At 36.1% G+C, this 19,554-nt stretch overlaps 1 protein-coding gene and 2 long non-coding RNA genes across 11 annotated transcripts in view; 2 read left to right on the plus strand and 1 right to left on the minus strand.

Annotated features, from left to right (window-relative positions):
• Positions 1 to 875: 875 nt before the first annotated feature.
• LOC113065503 (SAFB-like transcription modulator) lies at positions 876 to 4,826 on the minus strand. Of its 2 annotated transcripts, XM_026236794.1 has the most exons (6): positions 4,688 to 4,797; positions 4,293 to 4,423; positions 3,840 to 3,988; positions 3,571 to 3,664; positions 3,339 to 3,426; positions 876 to 1,693 (listed from the first exon to the last, which is right to left on the minus strand). In XM_026236794.1, exons 3-6 carry the CDS (start codon positions 3,961 to 3,963, stop codon positions 971 to 973), a joined length of 1,029 nt encoding a protein of 342 aa, XP_026092579.1. In that variant the 5' UTR covers positions 3,964 to 3,988; positions 4,293 to 4,423; positions 4,688 to 4,797; the 3' UTR covers positions 876 to 970. The 2 variants fall into 2 exon arrangements, with proteins under 2 accessions (XP_026092579.1, XP_026092586.1); XM_026236801.1 differs by lacking the exon at positions 4,293 to 4,423 and having other exon boundaries at positions 4,688 to 4,826.
• Positions 4,827 to 5,916: 1,090 nt separating this feature from the next.
• LOC113065512 (uncharacterized) lies at positions 5,917 to 7,223 on the plus strand. Of its 2 annotated transcripts, XR_003279043.1 has the most exons (3): positions 5,917 to 6,378; positions 6,465 to 6,603; positions 6,760 to 7,223. It is a non-coding gene; the product is annotated as an uncharacterized LOC113065512 (long non-coding RNA). The 2 variants fall into 2 exon arrangements; XR_003279042.1 differs by having other exon boundaries at positions 5,917 to 6,603.
• A 196-nt stretch (positions 7,224 to 7,419) lies between these two features.
• Positions 7,420 to 19,554, plus strand: part of LOC113065519 (uncharacterized) — a 48,138-nt gene continuing 36,003 nt past the window's right edge. For 3 of the 7 annotated variants that reach the window (XR_003279047.1, XR_003279046.1, XR_003279049.1), the window contains exons 1-3: positions 7,420 to 11,019; positions 11,408 to 11,545; positions 13,311 to 13,537. This is a non-coding gene — a long non-coding RNA (uncharacterized LOC113065519). Of the gene's footprint in view, positions 11,020 to 11,407; positions 11,546 to 13,310; positions 13,870 to 14,614; positions 15,012 to 17,075; positions 17,661 to 19,554 lie in introns of those variants that run through there. The other 4 variants (XR_003279048.1, XR_003279050.1, XR_003279053.1 and 1 more) reach the window with 4 other exon arrangements.

Consider the following 19,554-nt stretch of genomic DNA (forward strand, 5'->3'; position numbering starts at 1 on the left):
AAACTCACACTCTCACAGGAGTTCTGGTGGACACTTCCAACTCTACGCTGCTTGTGTTTCTACCTTTTTACACAGTGCATACTTTTCATTATGTAGGTGGATCTGGATTTATGACGTCTCCCAAACACATATGTGTCTAGCCTCGTAAACAATCTCTTTTAGAGAAACAGAGAACCATGCATAACTCCGAAAGTTTTTTTTATTTATCAAATACTAGTGAACCTTTGAGGAAAACAAGATGTCATTAATTTACAAGTGCAAATACGAACCAAGCCGCACAAAAACCCTCTTTTTGTGTGCTGTGCTGGTTGCCTGTCTGGGGTTAGCTGCAATAGCCAGCCCGAATTGTTTAAATATATTTGTTTTGTAAATGAAATATTGTTAATATTCATATAGAATTTAACAAATGTTTATCATAATTAGCATAACCTAATTGAAGCTGGCGCTCACTTCATTTTTTGAAAGGTAAATTTGACTAATGCAATAAAAGAAGCAGTCTAACGATGAATTTGTTGTAAAGTCTGTACTGTAATATATATATATAAGCTGTTTTCTGTTTTTTATGAGAACTGCAAAAATTTTGGAATATCACAATTCAAGCTGTTGTTATGACCAAAGGCCTTCAAAATGAACATTTCAGAACTGTTGTATTAGCCGAGGGGGTTGAGAATGGCTGGGGGGTAAATATTAGCATTGTGTGTTTTGTATGGAAATAATCACACCGAATAAAGTTTTCTGATGACCTCTACAAAACAGAGGTGCCTTAACATTTTCATTGTCCGCTTCAAAGGCATGAAAGCAACACTTATCGCTCTGTTAAACAAGCATAGCTATTAACATTACAAAACCAATCACTGTAACACAGCACAATCCACTTCTGGGAACAGAAAACGGTTTTACTTCAAACAGAAGGTGTACAAAAATAATAACATATACATAACGGTTCGCATTCAGAACATTCAGTTCCATTTTAGAAGTTCTCAATGAGCTTTTCAAACAGGTTGAGGAATTTCTGCCTCCTCTCTAAGGAAGCTGGTTCCATCACTAAAGGAATCGAGGTGTCAGTTCCTTCTGTATTATCGTTCAAATTAGCCGTCTGCTCCTCTTTTTCCATCCCACGCTGCTGCTCTAGTATGGCACGCTCTCGTTCAAGCTTTGCCCTTTCTCTGTCAAGAATCGCTCGTTCTTTTTCCAGCTGAGCTCGGATGTACTCCACAGAAGCCCTGTCTCTCTCCACAGCGGCCTTTTCTCTCTCCAGAGAGGCCCTGTCTCGGTCCAATGCTGCGAGTTCTCTTTCCACTCCCGCTCTTTCTCGATCTAAAACCATCTTTTCCCGCTCCAGGACCATCCTCTCATATTCAATAGCGGCTTTGTCGCTCTCTAGGATGGCCCTCTCCTGCTCCATCTCGTCCCTGTCTCTGTCCAGCTCGACCCTGTCTCGCCCCATCTCTTCAGACATCATATCATCCTCCTCGACGAACAGCTCGATCTCGCTTCTGTCCGGCTCACGCGCTCTCTTGCTCCTCTTGCGCGAGGTGTTGTTCGGCCGATACTCGCTATCGTCGCCCACTGTGGAAGTGTCTAGAGTGACTTCACTTCCCGCGAGTCTACCCTCCATGGCGTCGTCCATGAGGGAGAACCACGGCCAGTTAGTGGGGTTCACCGAGACGCCAGGTGGGGGATTCTTCATTTCCTGATGCACACAAGGCACACAGGTACAAACAGTTTAAATAGTGAGCAAAGTGCTCAATCATGCAGATTGCATTTACATTTAGTCACTTAGCAGACGCTTTCATCCAAAGCGACTTACAAACGAGGACAGGGTTGTAGAGAGTAATAACACAGTATGTGTGTGAATAATTATAATATTGATATTTTATGAAGTTTGGATGTTTATGTTTATTAAACTAAATGACATATGTGACCCTAGACCACAAAACCAGTTATAAGTAGGTATGTTTGTAGCAATAGACAACAATACATTGAATGGGTTAAAATTATTTATTTTTCTTTCATGCCAAAAATCTTTAGGATATTAAGTAAAGATCACGTTCCATTTAAAGGTGATTTTCTCAATATTTTCATTTTTTTTGAACCCTCATATTCCAGATTTTTAATTAGATGTATCTCAGGCAAAAATTGTCCTATTTTAACAAAAGTGAAAGTGACGTGACATATGGCCAAGTATGGTGACCCATACTCAGAATTCATGCTTTGCTTTTTAAGCCATCCAAAGTGCACACACACAGAGCAGTGAACACACACACACACTGTGAGCACACACCCGGAGCAGTGGGCAGCCATTCATGCTGCGGCGCCCAGGGAGCAGTTGGGGGTTCAGTGCTCAAGGGCACCTAAGTCATGGTATTGAAGGTGGAGAGAGAACTGTACATGCACTCCCCCCACCTACAATTCCTGCCGGCCCGGGACCCGAAGTCACAACCCTTAGATTGCGACTCCGACTCTCTAACCATTAGGCCACGACTACCCCCACAATCAATGGAAAGCTTATTTATTCAGCTTTCACATTATCAATCAGAGATTAAATTACCCTTATGGTTTTGAGGTCCGGGCTCACATTTAGTTAATTTGTGTAAATAATACATTACATAATACATTCATGCACAATACTTTTAAAATAATTTATTTACATTTTATTATATATTTTTATCAATTATATATAAAGTTTATTACATTCTGATCTTTAATATTAAAATGTAATTTTAATTTGTAATTTTAATTAGTTTAATTAAAAAATAATTAATGCATAAAATACATTCATGAAAATATGAAATACATATTAATGTTAAAATTATATATATATATATATATATATATATATATATATATATATATATATATATATATACACACACACACACACACAAATTACATTCATATTTGATGACATTGTGGTGTTTAATATTCAAATTTCCTTTTTTGTGTAATTTTAATTGCTGTTATTTGTAAGTTTATAACACACATAATAATAATAATAATAATAATAATAACACAAAAATAATTACTTATATATTTACTATATGTGTGTGTGCTATTATTTATGTATATAATGCAATCATTCAAATGCATAAATGTATCTGTAATATACTATGAAATATATAAAAAATATGTAATACCTAATAATTATTAAAAAAAAAAAAAGATTATAAATTAAAACCTTTAGAGGACACTATCGGAAGACTGAAAGGTTCATGAAGTCCTGAACCTATAAGTTGAATGAGGTATGCTAATTATGGGCAATATCCTAAATGTGAATTGCTGGAGGCCAGTGGGACAGAGTCAACAAATAGCAGATAGTCGACAAGGCATTAACATACCTTATACTTCATCTTAAGGTTTTCCCATTTCCTCCTGGCCTGGCTGGCAGAAATTTCCCTCTGGAGACCCAGCTCTTTCAAGATGGCCCTATGGCAGAAAGATGTGCAGACTTTACACACTAATTTCTGCAGGTTGTTGGCATAAACATCAACTGTATGCTTCTTTATAGGTGCAAGGACTTGAATGTGTGTGTATGCATGTTTAACTGTCAGCTGGTGGTGACTGGTTTACCTATAAGCCAAAGTTGAAGAATTTCTCTTTCCAGTGAAAAGTGAGTCATTGGTCACGCGTAACTTCACGAATCTAACGAATTCTTCATTTGACACTTGAAGCACATACACACACATAATCACAAATGCAGATATTAATAACGGTAGGTAACGTGATTTGTATAATGCATGCATCCCATTTACTTGGCCAGCTCAGTATTGAACTGCTAAAATAAAACAGTTGATTAAATGCATTAGGACTTTAAATGCATACAATTAATTGCTACTCACTTTTATAAATGAATTCCGCATGATCTGGGCCATCCTTGATGTCATCAGAGGGACTCTGTACAGTGTAAAGTTCGTGGTCCATACTTGCGTCTGTTGTCTTTGAGTCATCAAGTGCGCTACTCATGGCGCTAGTGCACGAGCGAAGGGCACTAGAAGAGAAGATGGAGGGATTATGTTAATTTCTTCTGCTATTGATTCATGGAGGTCCGAGTGTGCATACCGCCACCTACTGGACTGCTGTGAAATCACAATGTAAAAAGTCCGAGAAAAACGTAGTGTATAAATATGTAATTAAAGTGTCTCTAATACCGTAAATCTTTAATAATGTGGAAACATTTTTGCAGATATGCACAACACTGTTGGTTTGCTCACATCGTATCGCAGTAGAATGAAATATTTGAAACAAACATTCTTTATTATTGTAAATCTTAACAAAAGCCTTTTGTTTTCTACCTTTTAGTATGTGCTTGTTTACAGACGATAAAATGACTTCAAATCGTTTCTTCGTAAAACTGTAGTTTCACAGAAAGGGGAATTAATGGTTTAGTGATGGTCGACAGTCAAATCCAGATTGATGGAGAAACCTACAGCATGAAAATAGTATATTATGAAAAATACTATATGTTCAAGAACAACACACTGTATATATACGCACCCTCGTGGAAAACTGGGTGTTATAATAATGCCTCGTGTAAACTAAAGCACCACAAATGTGTTTATCTACAAATTCAGCCAAAAGTATAATATTTTAATCGCTAGGAAGGCGAAAAACATCCCGTTTTGTGTCAGCTGTCGTTGTCTCTGTCTCGTCACGTTAAGTTAGAACCGACAAAAAAGCACATACTCACTAAGATAGGACTAGATGTCCTCTCTTTCATTTTTACATTGTCACTTGTCATGTTTACTAACTCGAGTCCCGAAACTGTTGGACTAAAACTGCTGGCGGTGCTGTATTGGACTGTAAATGGCGGTGCAGAGATGCAAGCACGCCCTTCGATACAAACAAGACACTTTGCTTAATGAGAGAGCTTTTGTATGTAGGGTCAAAATATTAAACGTCTCACACATTTGGGTGGGTTTCTGGAAAAAAAGGCAGACGCGGCTAAGTTTTGTTCCGCAAATAAATGTATTTTATGTTTCGTAAGAATCTCCGATACAAAGATGGCAGCAGAGAGCTTCAAGAGACAAGTTCAAGAAGATGTTTACACTTTCGACATGGACGTAGTGTTTACGTCTGGGAGCGGTCTACATGGAGCTTCAGTGTGCAATATAAAACACTTTTGTTTGGGAAATGACCAACACATGTCGAAGGACAAATACATATTTGGGTTGCTATTGTTAGAAATGTTGTTCACTACAAAAAGTGATTTTTCAAATCTCCCCCAAAACAGTGACTGCGGCCGAACCTAATGTAAATTAACACAGAACAAATTGTCTCAAATTAAAAGGCCGTTTTCACAGAGAACACTTAAAAAAGATACCATTTTAAGTGCTTTTCAACGATAGTTATAATATATTTAATTTATATTGTGACATTTCTTTAGAACGCTAGCCTATTTATGAGATATCGGTTAAACATCTCCGTCTAGCACGTTCGGACAGAAAAGAAAAGAAAGGAAAAGCAGCGCCGTTAAATACAAGATCGTGTTCTGAACTATCAGGCTGTGGTCATCAGTGTCATTTCATGCTGTTTTGGAGTTTTATGTAATCTGAAATATGCAAAATTGCCCCATGTTTATGTCAAACCAAGCATTTTAATCAATAAATAAACAATTCGTGATTTACTCTTACAAACTATTCAGTAGTCTAGGCCCATTAACATGTGAAAAGGCTTGTTTTTATATATATAATTTTTTATTTTATTTACATTTTTAGTATGTTTGTTTATAAAGTTACAAAATGTTTTTCTTCATGCTGGTATAATTTTGCTGAAAAGGACCACCAGTTGCCAACGGGGCACTGTGTTCATATCAGATCACCACTCAACAGCGCCGAACAAGACAAGGTGAAAGCTGATTCGCTGGAAGCGAAAAACGTCACTTCCGTAAGTTCCTTAAGTACGTGAGACACACGTTACTCAGCCACTTTTTTTCTGGATCGTTGGAGAGTAAGCAGCGTGAGCTTCTTTGGGACCTAAAAGCTTGTGGTTTTCTATTTTAACCACTAGATCATTGATTTTTTTTTTAATAATCATTTACTTTTTGGCAACCAAAGACTAACCTTTTTTTTGGTAATGTGTCTTGAATTTACAACAATGAAAGGAAACTTCCAGAAGGACATCAAGGCCGCGTCTGATCTCAAGAAAAAGTGGTCAAAATCAAAGAAGACTTTTCTGCGTGCAAATATGGGAGAAAGGAGGCGGAAGGTCCGCGTTTGGTCGGCCAGGAGACCCCAGCTGAGTCCGGGCCGTGTCGACGGTAACGTTAAAGCTAGCGCCACGCGGAAGCAAAGTCACGTACCGTCTGTAGCCATGGCACCAGGAAACACAACACAGTATCTAATGGACCTGGTGTACGCTGACCTATCATATGTTTGTGATGTAAGCCGTGATTTCTCAACTCAGAATAACGCTAATGTATCATCTGATGAGAGCGTTTTCTCAATGTCGGACTCTGATTACGACAGATCTTTGGACTTCCAACAGAGAGACTTCGAGAACGTGTTCTACAGGAATGAAATCTGACGCGTTTTCCGAAACCTGACTTGGACTTCGTCGGAATGAGACGACTGGGTGGGCAGCCGTGAACGCATAAGACAGTAATAAGTGCGTGCAAACAGTGCCTTCATTGTTAGCCCTGTACAAATATGAAATCGTATCAGACAATATGTATTGAAGCCAAGGCGTTCCAACACAATGCTTTTGAGTTGCATGTTACGAGTTGAATGTGGTTTCATTTGTCGGCTCTCCTTGTTCTCACAGCATTGCGCAGACTCCAACTCAGGGAGGCGGAACGCTCTGCGTCACTGCTGCGTGATGACGTGTACACCACGCCCCGCCGCCAGCAAGGCCGCCACCACGTGGCCAGCAGGTAAACACGCTCCACCCTTTGTGTACGCGGTGTAAGAGCGCTGCAGTAGCGTGTTGTCGCAGTGTAATTGCTGAGAAATGTGCATGCATTGTTCTGCCAACGGATGCATGTGTGTTTTGGGAGACTTTTACAGGTTGCTGATCCTCCTCGGTGGATCTCAGCTGTCTGTGCAACCCATCCAGAGCCTTGGGAAAAGCCGCATGGCTGCTTGCTCATCGCTGCAGGGTAACTGTGGTAAATGTTTGAATGTAAATCTACACGCACTCAGAGTTGCAACTCCTGTGATCTGATCTACTTTGAGAAATTATGTAAATATTGATTGTATTAAATATTAAAATTTGTTAATTAAGTTACATCTGACATGTTCTTTTGTGTTTATTAAACATTAATGTGTACATTACAATGCATTCAGATATTATTTACCAGTATCAGAGACAAATACTTGCAAATACACTAAGCTGAGGTTTTCAAGGAAGCTTTATATATATATATATATATATATATATATATATATATATATATATATATATATATATATATATATATATATATATATATATATATATATATATATATAAAAAAATAAAGCTGGCACTATAAAGGCCTCATACTCTATAAACACCTTGTTTTCATTAACCAAAAATGCATAGGATACCTTTTTTTTTTTTTTTTTCCTTCACCTGGGTACTGCAAGATGACCTTAATAAAATTAAAGATATTGAATGTTAAAATATACATAGAACGTGCCCGCAGATGCTGCTTGTATTTGTCTAGTTTTTATACATGTAGTTTTGAAGTTACAATTAGTGTAAGTTTAAAAATGAGATTTTTAGAAGTGTTGTTTGAATTGCTTTGCCCATGGAGCTTGAGGACTGCTGCTGAAGAACAATGGAGAAGGATATGTGTAACCTGGTCAGGTGAGAACGCATAATGCGTAGTCATTTTAAGTAGGAGTGTCAGTTTAACAAAAGGGTAAGAAGTTAGCATAAATGAGACTTAGTTCCTTGAAATTATACATAGTAAATGGGGTGGTGGTAAAGATGAAATGCTCTGTTGTATTAAGTATTGTTTGACGTTTTTGAAATAAAAGTATATGGTTTTACTACTTCGTTGACAATGACATTCTTGCTTGGGGAGTTGCCAGCCTACACTGGATGGTTGACTTAAACTGGATGTAGCCTGTCAAGTTTGTTACAGCTTTAGTCAACTAAAGTAGATGTCAAAACTTCTCCATAATCAGCTAGTTTTAGCAGGGAGTGCACTCACACAACCCTTAACGAACAACACCTTTATAAATACAGAAACTAACCTTATATGGTACATACAATGCATTAAAACCCAAAAAGGCACTAAAATTTTATCAATATTTTTTTTTTATAACATTTAAAGACCTTTACAAGTGAGAACTTTAGGAAGGTGAAAAATGATGTGTTAAGTAACCCCTGTGAATTTACTTTAAAAAACATTCTAAATTGCTCTGGGAGGTTCCCCTCACTTGAATATAATTTATACATGAAAACACATTTAAGAAAAATCGTAAGAAACTGATCTGAAGTTCAACAAAGAAGATTTGATTGGATTGCTATCCTAATCAAATGCTTCTGAAGGCTAATGTTTTTTATATATAGTAAAAGTACTCGACCAAACTATATTACAATATGAAAGATGGATAAATTAAACTACAGTAAAGCGTAAGACGACATTCTGTAGTAAGACACATAACCCTCCTCATTATACCCGTCAATATAGGTCTATTTGTTCTTTGCTCATCTAATCAACTTGTTCCCTCCAACTCGGAAGTTTCATCAACATAAACTCCCAAGAATTTAATAGCACCTCAATTTTTGATAAATCCTTAGGGTATCCTATATTTGAAGTTTAATATAAGAATGTATGTATTTGTTTGAAAAAAAAAAAAACGACTTTAAAAAAATCCAAAACCACCTATGGAATGAAGTCAAACATGGATATGTTCTAGAAAATCAAAAAGAAATGTGACATTAGTCAGCATGTTAAAATCCCTTAGCATTGTTTCAAGTACCTTGATAGATTAATACAAACTATTCTAGAATCAAAACATTTATTTCCTGACAAGTATACACTGTTGGACAGAGCAACATGTGGGTTTAAAATAGGTGCACAAAAACACTTCATCAAATGAAATGTAAACAAGCTGCGGATCAGCACTTCTGCTAATCGATTCTCTTGACATATGATTGTTTTGAGCACAGGAACACCTTGTTCCCTTCCTCACCCAACGGCTCTGGTTTTGGCACAAGGAGGTTTCAAAGAACCCATGTGGCAAACAGGTGCAAATTCCTAACTGGTTTTCAACACCAGGTGGCCCTAAATTGCCACAGTTGAGGAAGGCCCACCAGGGAAGTCTTTTGTAAGCATTACTGAAGGAAAACTGACAAGAGCAATGTGTTGATAGTCCTTGTGCCACATTTAGATTACAGTGCATGGATGGCATCTGTTTGTGAGAGGCATGAAGCAATGGAGAGGACTTAGGCAGGACAAACCTCTCAAATTACATAGATGATGAGGATACACTCCTCTTTGTCAATGGAAGGAATGAAGGAACCCACACGTCTCTATTTCTCCATGTTCTTCAACTCACTCTGGACTTTACTAAGTTTCAGTCTTATTTTACCCCATTCAATGGTGAGTGTTTCTCCCACTTTGATAGTCCTTAGTGTCAGCTCAGCTGCTCCGGTCTATCTGCCAAAAGTAATAGATGAGACAACTCGTCCCTTGCCTACTGTGTGCTGTCAATGAGATGATGGCAGAATACAAGGCTTGTGCATTATGATTGATATGCAGCCCTCCAGCTAGGCCACATTGCCAGTCTATTGATTATTCGCCAGCCTGGTCTCGTGGGAGGGCCTGTTCCTTGGTCATCCATCATACTGACTTTCTCCCATTTTATTCAGACAAGAATAGTTACCAGGATAAGCTCCTATTTGATAGTGCAGGTGCACCCATTTAGAATAAATATATATATATATATTATTTGAGTTAATGGTATGCTTCATTTAGGTGAGATAAGGTTGTAGGTTGGCTAGGTCATGCTGGCCTGAGCATCATGGGATTTTAAACTAAATGTAAATGAAATAGGCTGTTATCTTTCTTGAACTAAATGATCCCCTTCTATTTCTTTCACATAAAACCTGTGAGTTTATACAGGTTTAATTTTTTTCAATAAATTATGTAATCAGGTACAAAAACACTCTGATTCACTGCCTGTTTCATCAAGGCCAGTTTTTTTAAAGAAAGTGGCGTTTATTCCATTAATTATACCAAAAGGTTCAAATTAGTCTGAAGATTGATAACTCAAGGCAAACCATTTATCAAATTGATTGTAAATGTAAATTTTCTTCTAAATAATACACAAATGAATAAAACATATACAGGTTGTCAGTCTGTGGATTATGGTAAGCCCTTTCTGATTACGAGTCAATTAACATTTAGCCGTAGGTGACGAAAGTGAACAAGTCTTTGAATTATTGAACCGATTCGTTCAAATCACTGATTCATTCAGGAACGTCACAATTATGTTTTGCTTGGAGACGTTCGGTTCGCTGTGGTTACCTTTTCGCTGGCAGAGTAAATTAAAATATTGTGTTTAAAACGTAAGCTTAACAACATTTTATCTACAGTTTGTTGAACTATTGTATAAAAGATCAAGATGCTGTAACACTAACATCAATTTAAATTAAGTTTGGGCGGCTGTTTTTTTTTTCCGATGTCAGTTGTGTAAAAATAGAAAGTTAATGATCCTACACTGAAATTGGTTTAATGTATACGTAGGCTAATATGATGTTTGACGTTTAGTTTACATCAAATCAACTTCATATAAAGTTTTTGCCTTCCGTTTGATTTGTAAATTTGTCCTGTATTTTGATGTCAATTTGAAGTCTTTTCAACATCAGTTAACGTTACACACCTGGGTTTTCTAATCATGCCATTATATTGTTTGTTTTCCAACTTTGCATTTGATTTCTCACCTCAGGTTAGTAATTTGTCCAACTGTTTTGGCAGATCTTATGAGAACAGAGCAGAGAAATATGTGTGAATCAGCTGTTTAGTGCTGGACGAACTGACCAGCTTTTCGCCTTCAGAAAGTACGAGTTGTGTACAAAAAGATAAAGGTAGGACCCCAGGAAGAAATGCTTCCCTTTTGCTTTTTTTCTATTTTGTACACTTAAAATTAATTAATTTAAATTTAAAACAAAACAACAACAACCACAAAAATTGCTGCTTGCACATGCTTGTAGGCCTACTGCTTGTACTTCTAATGAAACAATTTAAGTCAGTTTAATGACATCAGTTTATTTTCTGCAGTTCGTTTGAATTGTAAATTAATTAATTTTCTAAATTCATATTGAATTGATAAACAATTGACACCGAGATTAATTGTCATTGAAGGAACTGGTTGGGGCTGGATAGGGAAAGTAAATTTTTAATTAATTAAAATATTAATTAGTTGAAATATTGCTTACATAATGCCTGGTATTCATAAAATATGCATGTCTATAGACAGAGAGAACAGCACTTTGGCCTTCACAGAGACTGGAAGAGACAAGTGCCTGTGGCGTTGTGTTTGGACACACCCACGGAGTGGACTCTGTTGGGCCGAAAGAAAAGGTCACAGAAATGTCATGCAGTCATGTCCTTGTAAGTTTGATCAGACTTGATAAAAGCAAACCTGCTGCTTGGTTTCTTCCTGCTGTACCTTTCAACATCTGTAATAATACCGCACCAAGCATTTGATCTATGTAGCTTTAAATGTTAGATGTGATGACTCCGCTTACAACCATTGCCTTAAGTTTGCAATGAAATTGAGCATTACTTTTTTTTTTCTTTTCCTTTTTTTTGTTTTGTTCATTATTTCATGTGACCGTTGCAACTGGATAAAAGCGAGCTCTGTTACTCATGTTAGTTTACAGAAGGCAAGAAATACAAGTGTAAACGTGGGTTTAATGTTTATGTTATGATATGGCTATATGATCATTTCCAGAATATCCACAGCGATATGAAGTATCTATTTTGCATGTATTTTAACTGTCTAGCAAGATGTATGCTGAATTTTGGAATGGCATACTGCCATTATAAATACAGGTAGACCCACATCATGAACCAGTTTACCATTTTTTAATAAGGAACCAATTGTTGGAATCGCTTGTTTTTTTTTTTTTTGTTTTTTTTTTTCAGCTGTTGAACATTTAAAACATTGATGTTAACAGACAATCAAGATCCATCCAAGCATTTAAAGCAGACGACCTCAACTGCAGCACAAAAATAAACAGAACAAAACTGTGTGTTAGTGTGTACGCTAATATATAGGTATTGTTATACAGTATTCAACATTTGGAGTGGATCAAAAGGTTCATTTAAATTGTCCTAAAACAGTAACGGGTATTGTTTTAGTTTATGACCACTTTGATCAAAGGTTTTGTTCCACTTTAAATGTTGACTACTATAGTTCACATAATATTATTAATCGTTCTTGGTGTGAACAGGCCTTAAAACACATGATCTTTCAAAAATCATTCTTATAATATGCTTAATTGGTGCTTATTTATTAACTGGGTTTTTTTTTCATTATTGAAAACAATTTTGCTGCTACATGTTTTTGTGGAAACCAGGAAATTATATATAAATCTTTTCCAACATTATTAGTGTCTTTACTGTCACTTTTGATCATTTTATTATACCCTTGTTAAATAAAAATATTAACTTCCCAGTATCACAATTTTGATTGCAAACTGTTTACGACATGGATAATAATAATATTTTATTTTATTCTAAATCTTTATATTCAAATGATTGCTGAAGGATCACACATTCCATTACCTTAATTGCATTTTAAATTATATTAAAATTGGAATTATTTTTTTTAAATTGTAATATTATTCCACCATATTATAGTTTTTACTGCATTTTTTATAAAAGTAAATTCAGCCTTGGTAAACATAAGAGACGTCTTTCAAAAATCTTAACTGGAAACCGGTGTGGAGCAGAGTGAGCTGTGTGGTCAGTGGTCAACCAGGACCTTTCACCCCATGTTCAGAGTCTGTGGCACCTTCAACTCTAAGATACAGGTGTGAAAAATTACTATTCTAAGACTGACAAATTGATATTGAGTTGAATTCTTTGAGCTCAATATTTTGCCTTGACCCAATTGAGGCCCTAAAGCTCGCTCGCTGTGACCATTTTAATGAATTTCTGTAGCGGAAATGGGCCATGGGTGAGGCGGGCAGGGGCTTTGACGAGAGCGTGTGCACCTCCGGGAGCATCCCTCTCCTTCAACCTTGCCTCATTAGTCTAACTGGGCAGTTACAGAGCTGTTGTGTGTCACATCTATTTTGGTCCCCCTAAACTCCAAAGTGGCCCCTCAACTTATCTTCCTGTATTCTCCATTTCCCCTCTCACCACCCAGGAGACGAGGTGGAAGAGATGCGATTGGGCCCGGACCCGTCATCATCAAGGAGACAGGTGGCCAAGGAGGAATCGGTCACTAATGCGGTCGGCTAACTGTGTCAAGGACGCAGAAGCCAAACCTGGTACAGTTCACCTGTGAGAGACCTGAGAGCACGAACGCAGAGAGGAACTGACCCACTAAACCAACTTACAACTCTACAGTCTGCACTCTTCTTGAAATGAAAGGTATGGTTCCACAAAAAATGAATGCTTTTCATTGTTTACTCACTGTTATTTTGATGGAATGCAAAAATTATTTGTTTAAATTTTTTTAATATAGATCGTTTCAATACAATGACAGTTGTCAGGCTGTCAAGCTCCAAAAAGGACAAATATTGCACTATAAAAAGTCTGTATAATCTGTTTGTTATATTTTGAGTCTTTGAGTCTATGATGAAAAAAAATATGTTGAAGAAAAAAATTCTATCAAAATGTTTAGTAAACCACCATTTAAAAATATTTTAGTTTGTTTTGTTTTCTTATAAAGAAATGTATTTATTTAGCAAAGATGCATTTAATTGGTCAAAAGTGACCAATTAAATAATCCTGTTTGATAAAAATACTGTTCTGTTGAACTTTCTATTCATCAAACAACCCTAAAATGTTGATTTTTAAAATAGTTTCAACATTAATAATACATAAATAAAACTGAATAATACAATGAATAATAAATAATGTATCTTGATCACTAAAACAGCATTTTAGAATGATTTCTGAAGGATTATGTGACAATGAAGACTGGAGGAATGGCTGATGGAAATACAAGCTTTGCCGTCACAGAAATGACATTCTATATTTTTGTTGAAATTTATATATTTTATACTTTAGAATTATAAATTCTATTTAAAAACATAAAATAGAAAACTGTTTTTCTAGGCTGTAATTACAATTAACAATATTACTGTATTTTTGATCAAATAAATGCAACTATAATGAGCATATGAAATCTCTTTCCAAAATCTTACCGACGCCAATCTATTGAACATTTAGTGTACCTGTAGTCAGTGAATAATGACTAAAATATCAGTCTGTGTCTCGCACAAAGCTGTTGTGTGACTTTAAAAAACTTCTTATATAGTGCAAAGGTCATATGGACTATTTTATAGTGCCTTTTGTATTTTAGGATTTGTAATGACACGAGACTTTTCATTTTTGAGTGAACTATTCCTTTCACATGTATCAGTTCCATAGCTATAAAACCTAAAGAATGTACAAAACGAATGTTTTTAAGGACATCACTCTCATTGATTTGTCTTTGTGTAGTGTAACCTGGCCCAAACCTGGAATGTGCATGTCATCCGATCGCATAAAACCCTTTAGAGAGTTGAAAGAGCACAGACATGGTCCTACTGTTCAGCAAAAGACATTGCTCAGTTGATACAATCAGATATGTGGTACCTCAGCCTGCTGCTGCTGCTTGTTTGAACCGTTTTCTTTAGAGATCTCTGTGTAGAGACGCCAAACAAAAAATAAGATGAGAGGACCTCACTGTGCGAGTGTGTCTACAGACCTGCCTGACAAACAGTTTTTAGTTTAATTTGATCCAAAGAAGCAGCAGTTTGTGATGAATATAATATGTTACTGGTTTGAACAAAGTTATTGAAACAAAATAGTTTTTGGATATTTTGAGCCATCTCAATTTATGAGCTGTATACTTTTTACCTACATAGAGGTGTCTGCATACCCTCAATATAATTTTTTTTTTTTTTTTTTTTTTTTTATATATAAGATTTGTCTGTAAATAGGTAAGTCTCATTGTTGGTTTAATTCTATAAATGTATTCTTAAAAATAATTCACATTAATATAAAAAATAAATTAAAAAATAAAAATAAAAAAAATAAGAAAAAATCAAATCAATAAAATAAATGCATTCAAAAAATTCATGTTAATTTAATAAAAAAAGAGTGGTGTTACATCAGTGTTTGTTTAGAGTAGGTGTGTCCTCCGCTTTGACATTTGCCCACTTTGGGTTGATGCCCATGTTTTATTTCAAGTCAGTGACTGCATGTACCTCCTTTGAGTGCTGTTATGTAATTCTGTGTGAAAACCAAGACATTCGCCATACAAATATTAATCAACATTGCTGATCAGAGTGAGAATTCGCACTTGAGTCTAACACCCTATAAACACACTAATGTGATTCAAAACACTGGCACATTTGTCTTCCACTGCTGCTCACCTGTCTCCAGCACGTATTCTTGCATGCACACTCTACTGTTCCCTTCTTAGAATCAAAACAAAACCCACCCAAGTCTTCCCAGAAACATCCCATCGCACACGCCAGGCAGAATGAGACCGATGCTGTCGTAGAAGGTCTAAAAACAGCACTTTGTTGAGAGACAGACAGTAGCTGGCTGTTGATCAGTTCAGACCAGATGACTCTCAGTAATGCATCCATGACTTGGATCTTTGATCCGTCTCTGTACTTCAGCAAATGGAAGAGTCCTGACACATTTTGTTTGCTATTCTGTATTTGCTCCTGTGCAAGGAGGGAGATGTCATGGAGTGAGGATGAGGCTTGTTTTATTTTGAGCTTTGGTGGAGTTTAGTGTGAGGCTTTTTGTATTTGCATCATTAGTTGCTTTCTCATATTTATGATTAACCTGTTAACTGTCATCCCATCCCGTATAGGGGATGCACCTACATTTACTTCACTATATAACAATTAAATCCTAATCGAATCAATTTATTAACTGAACTCGGCTGATTTACGTGTGGATTATTGTGATGTTTTTATCAGCTGTTTGGACTCTTATTCTGACGGCACCCATTCACTGCAGAGGATCCATTGCTGAACAAGTGATGTAATGCTACATTTCTCCAAATCTGTTCTTGACCTGAGAAATCTTGGATGACCTGAGAGTACATTTTCAGTGTTAGGTGTTGAACTATTCTTTTAAACAGAGCCATTTCTATTCAAAGTGATCATGTATAGATATACATGAATATACACACACACACACTCTTTTTTACGCATGTTTATTATTTATTTAAAATGTGCATCTTTGTATTGCATCATGCAGCAATTCTGTGGTTCTGTTTCCTTGGGATGAATCGGTTGCATTGCAGCATTCCTAAAAATTTTTTTGCATCAAAGGGTCTGCTAAATAAATAAATTATAAATGTAAATGTCAATAATAAATTGCTTTTTCATTTGTGCTCTAAATGCGCCATGACTGAAAATTAGGAGAAATGTCAAGAGTTTTCAAGATTGCGACCTTAGAATGGACAAACTGGCAGTGTTCGGCTAATGCTCATGTCGAAGGGAAAATCAAGTATAAATAGCCCTAACGCAGCCCTCCGAGTCTCTGTATGCGGTGTGATTCATATCTCGTTAGAGAAGTCAGCCTCGTTAACCTCTATGTAATTACCCAGTGCGCGGCTCCGGCCCACAGCACACACACAGCTCCAGCAAACTGCAGCCAGCGTGCGTCAGTCAGGCCTCAGTGAGTGTGACGGTTCCGATCTCTCAGCTGATTACTCATTCCTGAGGTCCTACTTAATATTATTAATTCTACATCTGAAGTTTGGTTTGGCATGCAGAATGTTCTTCTTAACTGACTTATGGCAGCCCTGAAATGATCTGCTGAGTGTCCTTGCCAACTGTGCTACATAAAAGCAGCCGTCATTTGTCAAATAAGGCAAAATAAATCCCTGATGTGTGTTTTTGTGACCTTCTACCTTTTTCCTCTGCTTTCTGGTTTCTGTCTTGGTGATGTGCAGAAGACTTTATTTCTGTCCCTCCCTACTGTTCTCTTTCCATTCGGGGACATTGCAGAGCCTTGGGAACGGTTTCCATAGCGACCATAACTGCAGACAAGGAGAGTGTGCTGAGACAGGGATGTGAACGCACTGGCACTCTCATCTCATCTCATGTGGAGTGCAGGCCCGCCTCCTTCCATACGTCTCATTTGGAAAATGTGCTGCTATATTTGTTCTTTTTTTTTTTTATCTATTTATTTATTTATTTTTCACTTGGTTCATTGCAAACTTATTGCACAGCTGGTTGCAATTAAATTAAATATTACATTTAAAGACCTTTTTTCTTTCGTAACCTTGTTTTCTTTGCCCCCCTTTTATCATCGCCAACGGGTCAAATGCAAGGTTATTCTTACAGTGTAAATTGTAAAAATCTTTAATAATCTTTAGCAAAAGGAACATTTTGATTTATTTAAAACCCTACATTTAAGATAGGTCATGCTTTATATATTTAGTACTTTTAATAATCAGTTAAGTTGAATATACATATCAACATGATTAACACTTATTTATTTAAAGAACCTTTTTTCTTTAGCATTTTATACCTCCAGCATGTGAATTTAAGATTTTGAATTATTGAATTGAATTATTTATCATCTTCAACACATCATATATATGATTTTGACACATTTATTAATAATACCGTAGTTAAATACAATCTTTAAATAATATCTTTATACTTTATACAATAATTTGCGTAAATGTAATATACTTTTTAGTTTACATATTCAGTATAATATACATTTCAGCAGTATTAAAATTACATTTTTTTTTCATTTTTATCATTCTGCATGTAAGCATAATACTACAAAATCTATAAAATACATATAAGTTATATTTATATATAAATTATTTCCATGAGACTAAATATAGGTTAACTTTGAAAACAGTATTTTTATCTGTGTTGACTTTGAAACTGAGAACAAATGCACTTAGATGTTCTGATATCACATCAAGCACTAACCAGAGATAGTAGTATAGTGCATGCTTCTTTTCCTGTGTGTCAGTCTGTGCAGAAGTCATATCAGATAAATAGGTCAGCTGCAGTGTTCATGTAAACACAGACCCCAGTAGATTAAAGCAGAAAACAGCAACTGTCTTCAGAGTGCTGATCTGTTTCCTCAGATGAAGTAAAGTTGGATCAGAGAGCAATCGGTGGCAGTGGCACACCTCACTCCACATCACTAACTTTAACAGCTCTGAGAGGCTCCGAGATCTGGATTTAAGATGGCCTATACAGCACTCTTAGGGGAGATATATATTTAAATAAGGTTAATGCAGGTCCAGGCACTCTTTGAATCTAAGGAAATGTTTCATTGCCCTTTAGAAATAAGAAATATCACATTTTATTTCTAGCTAGAGAAGAGAAAAGCTTTCCTTCACACCCCCACACATACATATTCCTACTTCTGTATTAATTGGTTTGTGCCTCTTCAGTAAATTTTCCCATCAGCAGCTTTTTGTTAGGTTGTGACATGGCAAGACTTCATAACTCTGAGCTATTTCGAACGCTCAGTGGGTCTTTATTGTAAATCAATTTGTTTTGATGTGGAGGAGAAGAGAAATGTAGAGTTGTCGTTGTGTACACAGATGCTGTACGCCACTGCTATTTCATCCTGTTTGCAGCAGGTGAAGTGTGGAGTAATTGGCTTCTGTCAATACAGGCTTGTGAGTTTTAGCAGCAGTTAAACGAGATTGAAAAGAGGTCGATTCAGAGAGAGAGAGAGAGGCGCAAGGACAGAACTGTTCACTCCCACCCACCTCAAAGCTGCCAGTTCTCACATCTGCCAGCTCACTGTGAACGGCCTCTTTTGATGCTTTTCTGTCTAACCACAGGGACATCCACTGGGAGATGTATAAGCTCTTCATGATTCCTTTACTCCCCCAAAATGTATACTTTTAAGATATTTGAAGTCTTTAACTTGTTGTTTTCATTTGATTATTATTAAGTTATAAGTTATTATTATTGCTTAATTTTTGTCTTATTCTTTGTATTATTTTATTTAAAAAATATATATATATATATTGACATGAAGTACTTGAGCTATGTGCAGTGATTTACTTCTATAATCTTTTCCCCTCACTTTTTAAGTTTGATGTTATTTTTACTGTTTTTATTACATTCCCATTTCTGCATTTAGATTAAAAATTAACATTGTAATAAATATGGTCATACTGAGATATATGGTCACATTGTAAATTACAGGAAACAGATGTCATAATTGCTTTGTTTTTTTTACTCCGAGAACAGTATTTCATTTTGTAAATGCTGTAAAAAATATATATATTATTAAAATTATTATCTCATTACCACAAGTGTCCTAAAGTTATATATTCACTTATTCTGTGGTATGTGACTACCTTTGTTTTATTTGTAATGAATGACTGTGAGATCCTGCCTGTCAGTTTTCTATTATCTCTGCTATGAGTGCCTCTTAGGATT

Source organism: Carassius auratus, chromosome 4, assembly GCF_003368295.1.
Source record: "Carassius auratus strain Wakin chromosome 4, ASM336829v1, whole genome shotgun sequence".
Classification (NCBI taxonomy): Eukaryota; Metazoa; Chordata; class Actinopteri; order Cypriniformes; family Cyprinidae; genus Carassius; species Carassius auratus.